The 17,850-nt window shown below is 42.9% G+C and overlaps 1 protein-coding gene and 1 pseudogene across 1 annotated transcript in view; one reads left to right on the top strand and one right to left on the bottom strand.

Moving 5' to 3' along the window:
• The window catches only part of eci2 (enoyl-CoA delta isomerase 2), a 95,056-nt gene that overhangs the window by 14,305 nt on the left and 62,901 nt on the right, over positions 1-17,850 (bottom strand). The window contains exons 4-5 of the mRNA XM_078199089.1: positions 15,681-15,869; positions 11,574-11,643 (exon numbers count right to left, since the gene is read on the bottom strand). Of these exons, the coding sequence (XP_078055215.1) occupies positions 11,574-11,643; positions 15,681-15,869 (259 nt within the window). The remainder of the gene's footprint in view (positions 1-11,573; positions 11,644-15,680; positions 15,870-17,850) is intronic.
• On the top strand, positions 8,829-9,270 carry LOC144504098 (small ribosomal subunit protein uS9 pseudogene; annotated as a pseudogene).

Here is a 17,850-nt window from a genome sequence, read left to right on the forward strand (position 1 = left end):
GAAAAGATGAGGTCTTGTAAGCAGGGGCTAGAAAAGCATTTGGGAGGATCATGTGGGTTCAATGGCTTAATACAGGGATACCCCCCTCCCACACCAGCAGCAAGGTTCGGCAGGGTCCTTTCAAGAGCACTTTTCTTAAGCAGATGAGGCCAGAGTTAATAACAGTGTTATGCTACACAATCAAGTCCATAGGTTAGAATTGAGGACCATGTGGAGGAAGCTTGGGATATGGTTAAAGACAGTATCTAGATTAAAGGTTACATATTCAGAAACTGGTAGTGGTCATGGCAGCACAGACCCAGACATAAGAGGGCAAAGGTTCTCCCATGCATCCTTGACGGATTGGAGGCAAGTGATCCATGCTCCTTTTTTACAGCACTAGCTTCCATAAAGCAGAAAGTTTAAAAGTCCACCACTTTCAAGCCAGGGAGCAGGTAGATTTGTAAGGTAAGTGGATAAAATTGCGGGGGATGGAGGAGGAGGGGGCGGGGGTGCAGGGTGGTTGTTGGTCAGTTGGTGTGGGAGGGGCATGTATGGTGGTCAGTGGGGGTCTCAGCTGGTCAGTGAGAGGGATGGGAGTTCAGCAGGATCAGATGTTTGGTCAATGGAGAGGTGAGGGTCAATGTAGAATGGAAGGAGTCTCGTAAGGAAGTTAGTATCATAGTTAATCAGGAGTTAGAAGTGGTTTTAATTCTTCTAACTTTTCCAGGGTAACTATTATTGTAAGGCAGTCAGAACGACCTAAGGTGTGTGATTTTAATTGTACTTTTAGTTAGTTCTGATTATAGGGCAATCGTTCAATGGCAGTATGAAGTTACCAGGCAATTCTTACCTGGGGACCTTTGGTATAGGAGTAGGAGGAGGGGGGCTTCCCCAGCACATCTTGGGGTACCTCCTCATTATGACTCGAAAGTTATTACGGGCCAATGTTTGTCCATCCCAGAAGTTTCTTAGGATGGACAAACAACCACCTATCGCCATAATTGCCGACATGAAAAGCACAGTTCAATACCAAGAAATGGAAAAAGAAAAGGAAAAGATATCTGAATGCCAGAACAACCCTCCAAATCAACAGAGTTTACGTGCAACAACAGAACCTATCACTCCACAGTGGTGTGAATGAGAAATGGAAGGATTATAAAGTAATAATAGCGATGTAAATACATGGGGTGGGTTTGTGCATTCCCCCCCACCATGTGTTTTTCAGCAGCAGAGGCAGCCCGCCATTGGCCGGCAGCAGGAGGTTTCTCGTTGTTCGTACGCTCCGCTGCTGGGGCTCCTGGCAGCAGAACCAAAAGATCCCCCAGCGGGAACAATCAGCAAGTCTCGCCCATGCGGTAAACTAGAACAAACTTGAATTACGTTGGAGAAAGACTTGGCGGTGTAGTATAAGGGCTGCACAAATAGGACTGAGCACAGAGTATTCTAAGACAACACATAACTCGCACATGGGGTGAGTCTAGTGTTGGACAAGAACAGTGCGTACCAGCAATCTCATTAACTCTTGAATCACCAGTATTTATTAACACTGTTAGTAGAGAAGTGGTAATGAGCAGCAATGCATTAAAGCAATACCAAGCTCTTGTTATTTATCACCAAGGTAGCATGTAGATAGATATGGGAAGTAGTGAACTAGCTGAGATTTCAGTCTTTGCAATTAAAGAAGCTTCAGCATATGAAGTCCATTGCCATTGGGATAATCAAGTCCTAAAGATGATTACAGAGCAGTCATTAGTTTTTGCTGGGAGTAAGCATGATTGTTGGAAATTGTAGGTTGAAGAAATAATTAACAGAGTTTGTCATTCTTTTCTCAAACAGTATTTGATCCTCAGGAAAGTATTCCTTTTTTGGAAGAGGTAATAGCGTCACCCCTTAAGAAGGGCATGTTAAGGCAAGACACTTTTGTGACCAATTCACCCATATGCTCAGAAAGACAGACAATTCTATGAGACTGACGGTTGGCCTACAGAGTTAAATAAGGTAGTGCCTAAGTGCACACCCATTGTTGAAGAAACGCCCAAATTGCTTTCTGAAACACTAGTAGGAACTAAAATATTTGCAATACAATTGAAATACTGAAGACCTGTGTACTAGAACGACCTACTCCTTTAGCCAAGCTGTTCAAGTACAGCTATGAAACTGGATTCAACCAGAGTAATACATTAATAAGTCTGCAGGCAACTGCCAGAGTAATCTAGCAACTGACCCAGTACTTGTCAACAACAGGATGAAATGTCAGTGTTTCTCTGAACACTCCACAGTAGCATACTCATTTGTCAGCATTGTAACATGTGTGCAAGGAAGTGGAACCATGTTCAAATCTCACTCCTTTAAATCATTTACTGTCACAACTAATTCCCGAGCAACCCTGAATGCCCATTTCAAATGGTACCTTCAGAATTGAGAATTTGTATGCATAAACTATGAGAAGGATGGGCACGCACCTATACTGTATAACTGAAGCCATCTCTCTAAAGTGTTTCCAACACTAATGGTCCCACCCTCCAGAAATTTACCGAGGCACAAAGAGCTGGAAATCATGACTAGCTGCCAGATTAAATATCTTTACAATAGGCTGTTGATAATAGAAAATCAAGACCATCGTCACAGAAAAACTGACAAGAGGATGCATGACCATCCAATTAATGCCAATTTAGATGACACTCTTTAGTAACACGCCATCACCGCCCCCCCCCCCCCCCTCCGGGGATGTCTGACTGACCTTTGTGTATGTTCGAGTGTAACTAACTATCCATCGTACTTAGAACTGATTGAATTCTCACAGACTCTAGATTTGAACATATCTAATCTCGAGTTTTGATTTTGATTGAGCTGCAGCAGACAGAGACAATGGGAGTGACTTTCAGCTCGCGTTCGTTGTCAGACAGAATGGTGATGCAGGCTGAAAATCCAGAGGGAATTGGGAAACGCAAATCTCTCCAGAGAGATAGTGTTTCGCAATTTTCCCCACACCTTGCCGGTAACATCATGAGGTTCACATCCACAAAGGCAGGAGCCTTATTTTAAATGTATTTGCATGCATTTCAATATAATGCCCACCCCATTTTCAACCCCCCCACCATCTTTATAAACATTGCCGTCACGACGTCACTTTGGCAAGGTTTACAAAAGGTTCACCCAGATGTGAACCTGTTGTGGGGATCCCTCTGGGGGCGTAAAGGTGAGTATAGCCCTTGGGAAGAGGGACATGCCTGGGCACTGCCTCTTAGTATAGGCCAACAGGGAGTGAGAATGTCCACTGAACGGGAGAAAATGTTGGTGATGATCGGGGGTGCGGGATGAGGAGATGCTGGTGATGATGGGGCCGGTGGGGGAGTTGCCAGCGATGACTGTTTTTTGATGGGGTGAGACTCTGGTGCCTCTATGGCGGGGGAAGGTTAATTTTTGCTCTGATCGGGTGCCATCTTTGTGGAGCCGGCTTTGCTGCCGACTTTAGGCCCCACCCCTTAAAATGACATCGTGAAACACACTCCCCTGCTCTTTTTGGACAAAGTGTCAGTAGATCTGGAGAGAAAACCTGCCTGCTTCTCTGGAGAGAAACACGCCAGTTTTCGGTCAGATCCTGATACTTTGCCATTTTATGTAAAAGTCCACCAATATGTAAATCCAGTAGATATGAACAACTATGGGTACTGGTAGACAGGAAGGTGGGTTGAAGTGTGTCTACTTCAATGCAAGGAGCATCCGGAACAAGGTAGATGAACTTGGGGCGTGGATTGGTACTTGGGACTACGATGTTGTGGCCATTACGGAGACGTGGGTAGAACAAGGACAGGAATGGTTGTTGGACGTTCCGGGGTATAGATGTTTCACTAAGTGTAGGGAAGCTGGTAAAAGAGGTGGAGGAGTGGCATTGTTAATCAAGGATAGTTTAACGGCTGCGGAAAGGCACTTCGTGGGGGATCTGCACACTGAGGTAATATGGGCTGAAGTTAGAAATAGGAAAGGAGCGGTCACGTTGCTAGGAGTTTACTATAGGCCCCCAAATAGTAATAGAGATGTGGAGGAAGAAATTGCTAAGCAGATTATGGATATGTGTGGGGGTCACAGGGTAGTTGTCATGGGGGACTTTAACTTTCCAAATATTGATTGGAACCTTTGTAGGTCAAATAGTTTGGATGGGGCAGTTTTTGTGCAGTGTGTGCGGGAGGGTTTCCTGACACAATATGTGGATGGGCCGACTAGAGGTGAGGCCACATTGGATTTGGTACTGGGAAATGAACCGGGCCAAGTGTTAGATTTGGTTGTGGGAGAGCAATTTGGAGATAGTGACCACAATTCGGTGTCTTTTGTTATTGCAATGGAGAGGGATAGGGCCGTACGGCAGGGCAAGGTTTACAATTGGGGGAGGGGTAATTATGATGCGATTAGGCAAGAATTAGGGGGCATAAGTTGGGAACAGAAACTGTCAGAGAAAGGAACTAATGAAAAGTGGAATTTTTTCAAGGAACAAATACTGGATGTCCTTGATAGGTATGTTCCTGTCAGGCAGGGAGGAAATGGCCGAGTGAGGGAACCATGGTTCACAAAAGAGGTGGAATGTCTTGTGAAAAGGAAGAGGGAAGCTTATGTCGGGATGAGGAAACAAGGTTCAGATGGCTCGATTGAGGGTTACAAGTTAGCAAGGAATGAGCTGAAAAAGGGGCTTAGGAGAGCTAGGAGGGGACATGAGAAGTCCTTGGCGGGTCGGATCAAGGAAAACCCCAAGGCTTTTTACTCTTATGTGAGGAATAAAAGAATGACCAGGGTGAGGTTAGGGCCGGTCAAGGACAGTAGTGGGAACTTGTGTATGGAGTCAGTAGAGATAGGCGAGGTGATGAATGAATACTTTTCTTCAGTGTTCACCAAGGAGAGGGGCCATGTTTTTGAGGAAGAGAAGGTGTTACAGGCTAATAGGCTGGAGGAAATAGATGTTCGGAGGGAGGATGTCTTGGCAGTTTTGAATAAACTGAAGGTCGATAAGTCCCCTGGGCCTGATGAAATGTATCCTAGGATTCTTTGGGAGGCAAGGGATGAGATTGCAGAGCCTTTGGCGTTGATCTTTGGGTCCTCGCTGTCCACGGGGATGGTGCCAGAGGACTGGAGAATGGCGAATGTTGTTCCTCTGTTTAAGAAAGGGAATAGAAATGACCCTGGTAATTATAGACCGGTTAGTCTGACTTCGGTGGTTGGTAAATTGATGGAAAGGGTCCTTAGGGATGGGATTTACGACCATTTAGAAAGATGCGGATTAATCCGAGATAGTCAGCACGGATTCGTGAAGGGCAAGTCGTGCCTCACAAATTTGATAGAATTTTTTGAGGAGGTAACTAAGTGTGTTGATGAAGGTAGGGCAGTTGATGTCATATACATGGATTTTAGTAAGGCGTTTGATAAGGTCCCCCATGGTCGGCTTATGATGAAAGTGAGGAGGTGTGGGATAGAGGGAAAGTTGGCCGATTGGATAGGCAACTGGCTGTCTGACCGAAGACAGAGGGTGGTGGTCGATGGAAAATTTTCGGATTGGAGGCAGGTTGCTAGCGGTGTGCCGCAGGGATCAGTGCTTGGTCCTCTGCTCTTTGTGATTTTTATTAATGACTTAGAGGAGGGGGCTGAAGGGTGGATCAGTAAATTTGCTGATGACACCAAGATTGGTGGAGTAGTGGATGAGGTGGAGGGCTGTTGTAGGCTGCAAAGAGACATAGATAGGATGCAAAGCTGGGCTGAAAAATGGCAAATGGAGTTTAACCCTGATAAATGTGAGGTGATTCATTTTGGTAGGACAAATTTAAATGTGGATTACAGGGTCAAAGGTAGGGTTCTGAAGACTGTGGAGGAACAGAGAGATCTTGGGGTCCATATCCACAGATCTCTAAAGGTTGCCACTCAAGTGGATAGAGCTGTGAAGAAGGCCTGTAGTGTGTTAGCTTTTATTAACAGGGGGTTGGAGTTTAAGAGCCGTGGGGTTATGCTGCAACTGTACAGGACCTTGGTGAGACCACATTTGGAATATTGTGTGCAGTTCTGGTCACCTCACTATAGGAAGGATGTGGAAGCGCTGGAAGGAGTGCAGAGGAGATTTACCAGGATGCTGCCTGGTTTGGAGGGTAGGTCATATGAGGAAAGGTTGAGGGAGCTAGGGCTATTCTCTCTGGAGCGGAGGAGGCTGAGGGGAGACTTAATAGAGGTGTATAAAATGATGAAGGGGATAGATAGAGTGAACGTTCAAAGACTATTTCCTCGGGTGGATGGAGCTATTACAAGGGGGCATAACTATAGGGTTCGTGGTGGGAGATACAGGACGGATATCAGAGGTAGGTTCTTTACGCAGAGAGTGGTTGGGGTGTGGAATGGACTGCCTGCAGTGATAGTGGAGTCAGACACTTTAGAAACATTTAAGCGGTTATTGGATAGGCACATGGAGCACACCAGGATGATAGGGAGTGGGATAGCTTGATCTTGGTTTCAGATAAAGCTCGGCACAACATCGTGGGCCGAAGGGCCTGTTCTGTGCTGTACTGTTCTATGTTAACTATGTCATCAAACTATGACCACAACCAGTGAAAATTAATTCAACTATTGAAAAAAGTTTACTATTACTTAAGAATGCTGCAAAGGAACTGTAAAGAAAGATGAGCTCTATTTGTTTACTTCCTTCATTAACTGGTTCAAAAATACTGTTTATCAAGCTGACTTCACCAACTGACAATATTTTTTGCTCGTAAAAAAATTGTGAATAAACCATCTTGGCAATTCAGTTTGGTACAAAGGCGTCTGGTATGACATATTAATCATCCTTTGAGTTCATGTGGGTGTACAGTAGAAATCCTGCACATCAAATCAAAGACAATAAAAGGGTTGATTTTTTACTCAAAGCACTGTACAGATTATTTTATCAATTTCATGGTTTTACTCAGAGTGAGAGTTTGCCAATGGGATTTGACTTCTGTTATGCATAAAAAAGGATCTGGTGTGAACTTAAGTTGCCATATTTGTTGCCAACAAGGTTGGAATATTAATACTACATGCAAACAGGCTGAAATTAAACTAGAATGCACAAGAATTGGAATTTAAAAATGTATTCAGGAGTTGATAAAATACACTTTGAGAGCACAAGAATTAGCTTGATCGACTGCAGAGCGAAATAGGACAAGGAATGTGCATACTAATTATAAATGCATAAATTGGAGGTTGATAAGGAACATCTGTACATTTTCAAGTTGATGAGAAAGAAGCATTAATACAGGTTTGTGTCACAGCAACACAAACACTAACATAAAAGCAGCAACAAAATGCATTTGAATTGGTGGAGAAAGGCTTATTGATAATGGATCTGGAAAATAAGGACGTCATATTGAATGTAATCATTCTGATAAATTTATTCTTCTAACAAATTTATAAAATGGAACAATTAGATTCGTGGAGGCCTTTAAATTATTAGCATACCCTCCCGAAACAAAGGACTTTGGAATAAGAAGCTGGTGTCATCAAATGTTGTTAAAGCATTCACTATGGGGCAGCACGGTAGTACAGTGGTTATTAGCACTGCTGCCTCAAAGCGCCAGGGATCGGGTTTGATTCCTGGCTTGGGTCACTGTCTTTGTGGAGTTTGTACGTTCTCCCTGTGTCTGCGTGGATTTCCTCCGGGTGCTCTTGTTTTCTCCCACAGTCCGAAAGATGTGCTGGTTAGATGCATTGGGCCATTCTAAATTCTCCCTCAGTGTACCCGAACATGCGCTGGAGTGTGGCGACGAGAGGGTAACTTCACTGCAGTGTTAATGTAAGCTGACTTGTGACACTAATAAATAAACTTTTAATTTTCCGGCCATTCACGCTGGCAGAATTATCTGGTTCCGCTGCAGTGAATGGAGATTTGGCTGAGTGTTAAATTCTCCATCCTCATTTGCAGTAGTGGTAAGTAAGGCATTAATGGCTGGAAAATTCCGGCCTATATTTTTATCCCAACTGAGTGAGATACAATGGAGTAAAATTTGTATTACTGTAAAGGTGCATCTCTTGCTGCCTATAACCTGATGATGGAAGTAAAAATTCGAAATAGTGTAAGAACAAAGAAAATTACAGCACAGGAACAGGCCCTTCAGCCCTCCAAGCTTGCACCGACCATGCTGCCTGATTGAACTAAAACCCCTACCCTTCCGGGGACAATATCCCTCTATTTCCATCCTATTCATCTATTTGTCCAGATGCTCCTTAAAACTCACTATCGTATCTGCTTCCACTACCTCCCCCGGCAGCGAGTTCCAGGCACCCACCACCCTCTGTGTAAAAAAACTTGTAATAGGCTTTTATATAATGAACTATTCATAAAGCTTCAGATATTTGAATATTGACCGTGGTACACTGCATCTAGGTCCCAGGCACAGTAACTCTTATGTCAATAACTTCTCGTTATAGCCAATGTAGTGTTGTGCTAACTGAAGCCAAATTCCTACCACAAATTTCGCACAAGTCAAGGACTAGGTTAGTGTCCCAGTTACTGATTTGTGGTAACTATGTCAAAGAAAAACACTTTGATCCACCTGTAAATCCCTGAGACCAATGGCTAATACAGTAGAAGGCGTGAAGGCACACTGACCCTCCTGCTATGTGCATTACTGAGGATGCACAAAGTCCCAAGGACTATGTTGCGAAGTTGGGTAAAGTAATGGTAGCTTGGGAGGTAGGAAGTTAGAATTTGGTGTTCGTAAAATTGTAAAATGCTTGGGGGGGGTGGGGGTGGGGGTGGGGGGGGGGGTGGGGAAGCATTGCGTGGTCCCTTTAAAATGTGGTGCTTTTTCTGTGCTTAGAGAGTTGGCAGTGACGGGAAGATGCCTGCAAAAGGTCATTTGCAATCGGTCCAAGTTTTTGGGTGGAAGAAAACAGCAACTGCTGTGGCCCACTGTAAAAGAGGAAATGGCCTTATCAAAGTAAATGGAAGACCTCTGGAACAGATTGAGCCAAGAACCTTGCAATACAAACTGTTGGAACCAGTTCTGCTGTTGGGCAAGGAAAGATTTGCTGGAGTCGATATTAGAGTTTGTGTGAAAGGCGGTGGTCATGTAGCTCAAATCTATGCTATCCGTCAATCCATTTCTAAAGCATTGATGGCATACTACCAGAAATATGTAGATGAAGCCTCTAAGAAAGAAATCAAGGACATCCTCATACAGTATGACAGGACCTTGCTGGTTGCTGATCCACGCCGTTGTGAGGCCAAGAAATTGGCCTCACAACGGTGCCCGTGCACGTTACCAGAAATCTTACCGTTAACTCTTTTATTTGATTGTGGCAAATAAATATGTGACTGCCAAAAAAAAATAGAGTTAAAAAATGCAAGTACACAGAGAGCCCCAAACTGAAACATTTGTATCGAAACTTCAAAGGGACATAGACAAGTTGGTGAAATGGTGGCCTAACTAAGATTTTCTAGAGGGTTAGAATACAAGTTGGTGGCAGGTGAAGTTTAATGTGGAGAAATATGAAGTGATTAATTTTGGTAGGAAGAACATGAAGAGACAATATAAAATAAAGGGCATGACTCTAAAGGATTGCAGGAGCAAAAGGACTTGGGTGTAAAATGTGCATAAGTCATTGATAAAACATAGAGCATCCTAGGCTTTGGACACAGAGCACAAGAGCAAGGAGATTGTGTTGAATGGGTATAGGACACTAGTTCGGCTTCAGCCAGAGTATCGCATCCAGTTTTGGGCACCACACTTTAGGAAAGATGGGAGGAACTTCAGTTATAAAGATTCCAGGTGGCAGGAATCAAGGATTTTGAGCAGGTAGCCTAATTGGGAGGATATGACGATAATGGGAGGTACTCTCCGAGAGGGTATGACAAGTCCTGGAGATGTGGGCTGCGACCTCAACTATTCACCATATTTATTAACAAAGAGGATGATGGGATAGAGAGCCACATATCCAAGTTTCTTGATAATACATAGATAGATGGCACTGTAGGCAGTGGAGAGTGAAGCAAATTTCAAAGAAATATTAATAAATGAGGTAAATGGGCAAAACTATGGCAAATGGATTTCAATGTAGGTCATCATTTTGGATCCAAGAAAGGATAGATCAGAGGCGTACCTACTAAATGCTGAAAAGCTAGAAACAGCAGTGTTCCAAAACAACTTAGCGGTCCAAGTACATAAAATATTACGGACAGGTGCAGAAAATGATTGAAAAGACTTCTGACATTATATCTAGAGGGTTAGAATACAAGGATGTAGAAATTATACTACAAATAGTTAGGTTACACCTGGAGTAGTGTGTTCCGTTCTAGGCACCAGACCTTACAAAGGATATATTGACCTTGGAAACCAAGTGTGGATTTATCAGGATGATACCTGGACTCTAAAGGTTACATTTCAAGGAGATTTTACACAAATTAGAATTGTGCACTGACCCTCTGTAACAGCATCATACCTAGACTCATCCCTCTAACCCGCGCAATGTTTCCATGTGGAATTTAGAAGCCTAACCAATTCAAATGTTAATTTATTAATCTTAGATGTAAAATTTTGTTAACCAAAGGTGTTATAGAATATGAGGCAAGGCGGTTATATGGCTATTGGACGCAGACCACCCATGTCTTGATCAATGGCGGATCAGGCTTGAGGGGTTAAGTCGCTTAATCGCTTGTTGCTTTCAAAGGCATAATCTGTAAAATTGCTATAAAGAACAGAGATGGAATGGAGTGCATGCTGAAATTCAATGAGCACACAGGAAAGGTTCCAGATCACAAAGCCAGATCATTTAGGTTCTTTTGTCAGTAACATTTAACAATTCAGGTTCACTGGCAAGATTTGTATTCATTGGAGAAAAGCACATCAAATAGTTAAGATACCCAATTGAACATATCATTGTGAACACTGTACCTTATCTGGAGTGAGGGTTAGCCCCATGTATTATGGTCATCCTGGAAGAGGGAGAGAAATAACAGTCCTCTTGTCTGAGAGTAAAATAGGTTACTCAGTTTGGATGATTATCATCAGCTGAGCTGTCTCCGCAGGGTTAGGGGATGAGTCTAGGTGCAATGCTTTTACTAAGGGTCAGTGCAGACTCGATGGGCTGAATGGCCTCCTTCTGCATTGTAGGGATTCTATGGATTTAGTCATTGCTGTCGGGCAAAATAGATTATGCAAAACAAACAGTTTGTGCATTAAGTGCATGCCTACCTATCTAACCTGATGAGCTGAAGCAACATAAACTGTTATGACTGAAGGGCGCAATATCAGCATAAAGGTACAGTGCGAGGAGAATGGCTAACAGAACGAAGCAGAGACCTGAACGGAGACTGACAAAAATGTAGCATAATTGTCCACCATTTACAGGGCTTCTCTTATACACCATGTTCCAAAGGTGCCCAGCCGGGAGCCTGCTAAACGGCCTCCACTAATGTCTCCCGGCCTGTTGCATGCTAGAGCTCTCCCCACCTGATGTTTATTGTTAGCAATAGTGAAGGTCTGATTACACTGTGAGATTCAGGATGGAACCAAATCTCCAAATACTAGTGACCTTGATATGGTGGAAAATCTTGCAGACACAACTGAAATGGAAGTACTGTATACCTGTCATTACAGTCAGTGTAGAATCATCCTTTGCAGCTTGTTCAAGTGCTGTCATAATTTCTTCATACATCTGGATGAAAGAAAAATTGGTATTAAATGGTACTTATCACATTGAAATAAATTAATGTGCCAATTTATGAAAGAAATCAAACATCAACTGTAAATCCTTCCAAGTATTATTACAATTACAATTATTATCACTCAGGATACATCAACTGCTTTGCATTTATAATAGCACCTTTAATGTAGTAAGACATCCCAAAGCACTTCACAAGAGCATCATCAAAATTTGACACTGAACTATGAGGAGATAAAAGGGAAGGTGACGAGAAGTTGGATTGAAAAGGTAGGATTTAAGGAGTGTCTTCATGCTGGAGGGAATTCAAGAATTTAAGATCTTGGCAGCTAAAGGCTTCTCTGCTAATAGTGCAGCGATCATAATTGGCAATCAGTAAAAATACATTTTCTCTTTGAACATTAGGTGTAACCCTGCTTACCGATAGAATCAGACAGCCTTTAAAATGCCTGATTTAATTGCAAATTTGACAGTTTTCACGCAATTTTGACAATGTAAACAAAAAAACCATACAGGAGAATCCATAATTTAGCTCTAATGGAAAAGACTGGAGGGACTGAATGGTCCACTCTTGTTCTTATTCCTTTATTTAACAATTTTTATGGGCTTTTTTTGATGTAAATACAACTGAACCCGTTTGGAGGGTAGTGCTGTAAATTAGCACTCTCTCATCTGAGATGCTTACACTCGAATTGTACACTTACAACCCAGGTCCTCAATCTCTCATGATTGTTTTTCTGATTGGTACTTAAAAACTTACTCCATTGATTAAATAGGTTTTCACAAGTGGATCACATGCTTCTCCCTCTGTGAATGTATGTTAAGAAACAGTATTGCAAAGATTGGATCCTACTTATTTATTTTGCTTATACAGTAGAGGCACAGACACAAGGGGATTATTCCTGTCCATCTTCCAACAAGCATCTTAGAAACCTGTTTTTCATGTTACTATTTGCATAGAGTGAAAATATTTTTACTGATTGCCAATTATGATCGCTGCACTATTTACATTGTTTAAGAATTCATCGCATTTGAATATTTGCAAAGTATACCCTTTAAAAACAAAATATTTTATGTTCCCTGCCAGTAGGCTTGAAGGTAGGGGGGCTGGCATAGAAAATTCAAGAAATTTTCCAGGGCAAAGTGCCTTAATTGGCTCCTGTCATACCTGGGGCAGGACCACATTAAGCAGGAAGACCGGCGGTTTTAGCTGCAGGAACTGGTGTTGGATAGGAGGGGGCACTGCTCTTGGGCAAATTGGAGGCAATTCCCCCCCCCCCCCCCCACCCCTTGAACCTCCTCTCCCCCAGCCTGCCATACCCTTGTTCATTCCCCTCTTCACGACATCCGACTGCAGTCTTGCCCATCAATTTGGGCTCCTCAGCATCAGGGGCTGCGAGTAGTCCAAGCTGTGGTGACCAGTGCCACTGCTGGGATTACAGAGCTGCTGGCCATCCAATTGGCTGGCAGCTCTCCAAGGTGGGTTTTCCTCCAAGAAAGGGGTGGAATCTTCATCTTAAGGCGATTAACACTGCTCCCAGTGTTAAATTGGTGTGGAGCAGCTGACGGGATCATCGGTGGACTCCTCACTTTGATTTTTTTAGCCACAGGTGTGACCATGGTGCCCCATAAAATGCAACTCAGCATGCAGATATTTTTCCAGTTTGTGCCTGTCCAAACAGGAATGATCTATTGCCCCTTATACAAATAAAGTCAATAGTATAAGTATCATTCATTGGATAACAAAAATGATCAATGATTGGTGGCTTTCTTATCTCTTCAGTGATATTTGAAAGTCAATAGGCAACAGATGGGAAAACTATCAAAGAGAAATCAATTTTTAAAAAGACCATTAGCGGAAAAAAACTGCTGTGAAATCCCTCAAAGTATTTTTTCAGTATCCTGAGTCAGCATCTTGATTTGTTAATCCTAGGCTTAAAAATAAATTCCTGAAATGAATTCATAAAAATAATCTTTCAAAAGCTGCCACAAAACCTAACTCTTTGAATGCAGCTTCCGCTACTTCCCAATTATTCTCTTTGCTTGTTTAAAGTTCCTCCAGACACATTGCTATATAAATCCAAATTATTTCAACACTGGAAAGTGGCATTCTGATTAGATCTAATAATTATTCATTATGCTGATTCTCTCAAATTCCAACAAGTGAAAAACCTACCTACCATGAACCAGTAATCAGGTGGGAAACACTGTCAATCATGAAATAACTAGCATAAAACCAACCAAATTAGCAAATGCAACAGATTCCTATGGCTAGATTTTATGCTCCCACACCACCAGAAACACAAGCAAAATACCAGCCATCACTTCCCTTTTGTAAAACCATGTTGACTTTGTCTGATCCTATTATGATTTTTCTAAGTGCATTGTTAAGACTCCCTTAATAATAGATTCCAACATTTCACTGAAGACTAATCATTCAGACTAACTGACTTTTAGTCAGCTAGACTGTTTTATCTCTTCTTCCTTTCTTGAATAATGGTGTTATATTGAATGACTTCCAATCCACTAGGACTGTTCTAGAATTTAGGGAATTTATCTCCGTAACTCCCTCTTTTAGAACCCTAGGATGCAAGCAACCAGGTCCTGCAGATTTGTCCATTTTAGCCTTTTATGTTTTTCCAATAATGTTTCTCTGCTGATATTTTTTTATTCATTTGTGGGACATGGGCATCGCTGGCTGGCCAGCATTTATTGCCCATCTCTAGTTGCCCTTGAGAAGGTGGTGGTGAGCTGCCTTTTTGAAACAGTGCAGTCCACATGCAGTGGGTTGACCCACAAAGCTGTTTGATTTGATTTATTATTGTCACATGTATTAACATACAGTGAAAAGTATTGTTTCTTGCGCGCTATACAGACAAAGCATACCATTCATAGAGAAGAAAACGAGAGAGTGCAGAATGTAGTGTTACAGTCATAGCTAGGGTGTAGAGAAAGAGCAACTTAATGCAAGTTAAGTCCATTCAAAAGTCTGACGGCAGCAGGGAAGAAGCTGTTCTTGAGTCGGTTGGTATGTGACTGAGACTTTTATATTTTTTTCCCAACGGAAGAAGGTGGAAGAGAGAATGTCCAGGGTGTGCGGAGTCCTTAATTATGCTGGCTGCTTTGCTGAGGCAGCGGGAAATGTAGACAGAGTCAATGGATGGGAGGCCGGTTGCTGGTAATGGAGGGAATTAGTGATTGATACAACTGAATGGCTTGAGAATCAACCACATTGCTGTGGCTCTGGAGTCACATGTAGGCCAGACCAGGTAAGGATGGCAGATTTTCTTCCCAACAGTACATTAGTGAACCAAATGGGTTTTTCCGTTTTCTGACAATCGACAATGGTTTCATTGTCATCAGTAGATTCTTAATTCCAGATATTTTTGATTGAATTCAAATTCCACCATCTGCCATGGTGGGATTCGAACCCAGGTCCTCAGAACATTAGCTGAGTTTCTGGATTAATAGTCTAGTGATAATACCACTAGACCATCGTCTCCCTGCAATTTGCCTCCCCACCTTTGTGATTTTGCTTAGGGCAAGTTCTGTGGTTGGATTGGAACGCTGATTGGAGGAGTACAAACATGGAGTTCTGCAAAGAGTTAAATATATTGAAACTTCTAATATATATCCCATTAATATTGAATCACTTTCTGCAATACTGGATATTAATGAATGTAAATTTAAAAGTTAAAGTTTATTAGTCACAAGTAGGCTTACATTAACACTGCAATGAAGTTACTGTGAAAATCCCCTAGTTGCCACACTCTGGCGCCTGTTCGGGTACACAGAGGCAGAATTTAGCATGGCCAATGCACCTAACCAGCATGTCTTTCGGACTATGGGAGGAAACCGGAGCACTTGGAGGAGACCCACGCAGACATGGGGAGAACATGCAGACTCTGCACAGAGTGACCCAAGCTGGGAATTGAACCCAGGTCCCTGGCACTGTGAGACAGCAGTGCACTGTGCACCTTTTGAAGACAATGATGTAACAATTAGTCACTATTGTAGTTCAGTAATCTTACCTTAACAGAAATAGCATTTTTTTTCGCTGGCCTGTTCAGAAGAATTGTGGTGATGTTGTTTTCAGTTGTGACAACTAATGTCTGGAATGATGACTTCCCATCTCCTGTGGCAGTTGCTTCACTTTGGGTGGGGGCTTCTTTAGAAACCAATGTTTCTATGAGGTCAACATACTTCTGTCTAGCTTCCTCCTACAAATTTAAAAAACAGAGTAAGCTTGTATTTGTCCAGAATATTCTAACATCTTAGCCATGTAGTGGAATTCTACACTTTATGAACATACTTATGAAAATGGCACTTCTGATAAAAGCATGAGTCAGTTTATTTTAGATTGTTTATAGGAACAGTGGAAATGGGTCAAATAGGTTGTCAAACTTTCTTTGTTGGGTACTTGAAATTACAAAGCACAACATGGAATAGTAAGAATGATGTGGAGATGCCGGCGTTGGACTGGGGTAAACACAGTAAGAAGTTTAACAACACCAGGTTAAAGTCCAACAGGTTTATTTGGTAGCAAAAGCCACAAGCTTTCGGAGCCTCCGAAAAGCTTGTGGTTTTTGCTGCCAAATAAACCTGTTGGACTTTAACCTGCTGTTGTTAAACTTCTTCTAGTAGGAATGTGCAGGATTCAGCTGTAATGAAACATGGATAGCAATTAAGTTGTAGTTTTATAATTCCCAACAATGGATACTCTGGAAAGTAGTGTTAAAAAGTAATGTCTATTGGCAGACACTCTGCAAGACAGTACAGCATCCGGTTGCAGTATAGTAACATCTTCAATGCTATCTACCATGATTCCAGCCGTTGCATCAAGGACAACACAGGTACCATGGACTCCTTCAACATTATCACAGGAGTACAGCAAGGCGGCACATGTTCTCCATTCATTTTACTCTTGGTTACTGATTTCATTATGAAGAAGTCAATAGTGGGTGCAGACTTTGGCAACCCATTGCAGCTCCATCAATTGACAGACCTGGATTTCAGAGATGACATCACCTTGCTTGCCGAAGAACCACGTGCGTTCCAAAACATGACCATCAGTCTGGAGGGTAGCAGTGTCTAAGTTGGTCTGCTGTGAGAGGACCAAGACAATGACAACTGGATTTCAAGAAGGTCCTTCCCATTACCATCAGGCAACAGAATATCAAACATTTCCTCCATCTAGGAAGCAACATCTCCAGGGAGGGTGATATAGAGATCAATGTCCACACAAAAATCGGCAAAGCAGCATCAGTCTTTCAACAACTCCATACTACGTCATCAACAATGTCATGAAGCTGCAACTCTACATGTCCATAATAACACCAATCGCAAATTATGACGGTGAGACATTCACAAGAATAGCAATGGTAAGTTGGACATCTTTAACTAGCATTGCTGACATAAGATCCACAGAGAGATGGCATCACCAATAAAGAAGTACTACTGAGGACTGCTCAGAGGCACCTGCAGGACACCTGCAGCGATAACAGACTGACAGAACACATATTTTGCCGACCAGATGCATACCCTGCCAGAGTAGCAGTAGAACGAACACCACCAGATGGAAGGAGACCCCTGACTCCCCACTCTGGCCTGACCCCTCTCCACCCTCCTCCAGGCTCTACCACCACTCCCAACCAAGCCCGATTGCCAAGTTCCCTCCTTTCCCACCCAGGCCTGACTCCCAACCTCCATTCACCCCTCATCTGGCTTGAGTCAGAAGTGATGTCAGTGACCATGACACCACACAACCCTGCTACAGCAACCTCTGCAAGACGTGCCGGATCATCGACACAGATGCCATCATCTCACGTGAGAACACCATCCACCAGGTACACGGTACATACTCTTGCAACTCGGCCAACGTTGTCTACCTGATACGCTGCAAGAAAGGATGTCCCGAGGCATGGTACATTGGGGAAACTATGCAGACGCTGCAACAACGGATGAATGAACACCGCTCGACAATCACCAGGCAAGACTGTTCTCTTCCTGTTGGGGAGCACTTCAGCGGTCACGGGCATTCGGCCTCTGATATTCGGGTAAGCGTTCTCCAAGGCGGCCTTCGCGACACACGACGGCGCAGAGTCGCTGAGCAGAAACTGATAGCCAAGTTCTGCACACACGAGGATGGCCTCAACCGGGATATTGGGTTCATGGCACACTATTTGTAACCCCCACAGAGTT

This window comes from Mustelus asterias, chromosome 2, assembly GCF_964213995.1.
Source record: "Mustelus asterias chromosome 2, sMusAst1.hap1.1, whole genome shotgun sequence".
Lineage (NCBI taxonomy): Eukaryota > Metazoa > Chordata > Chondrichthyes > Carcharhiniformes > Triakidae > Mustelus > Mustelus asterias.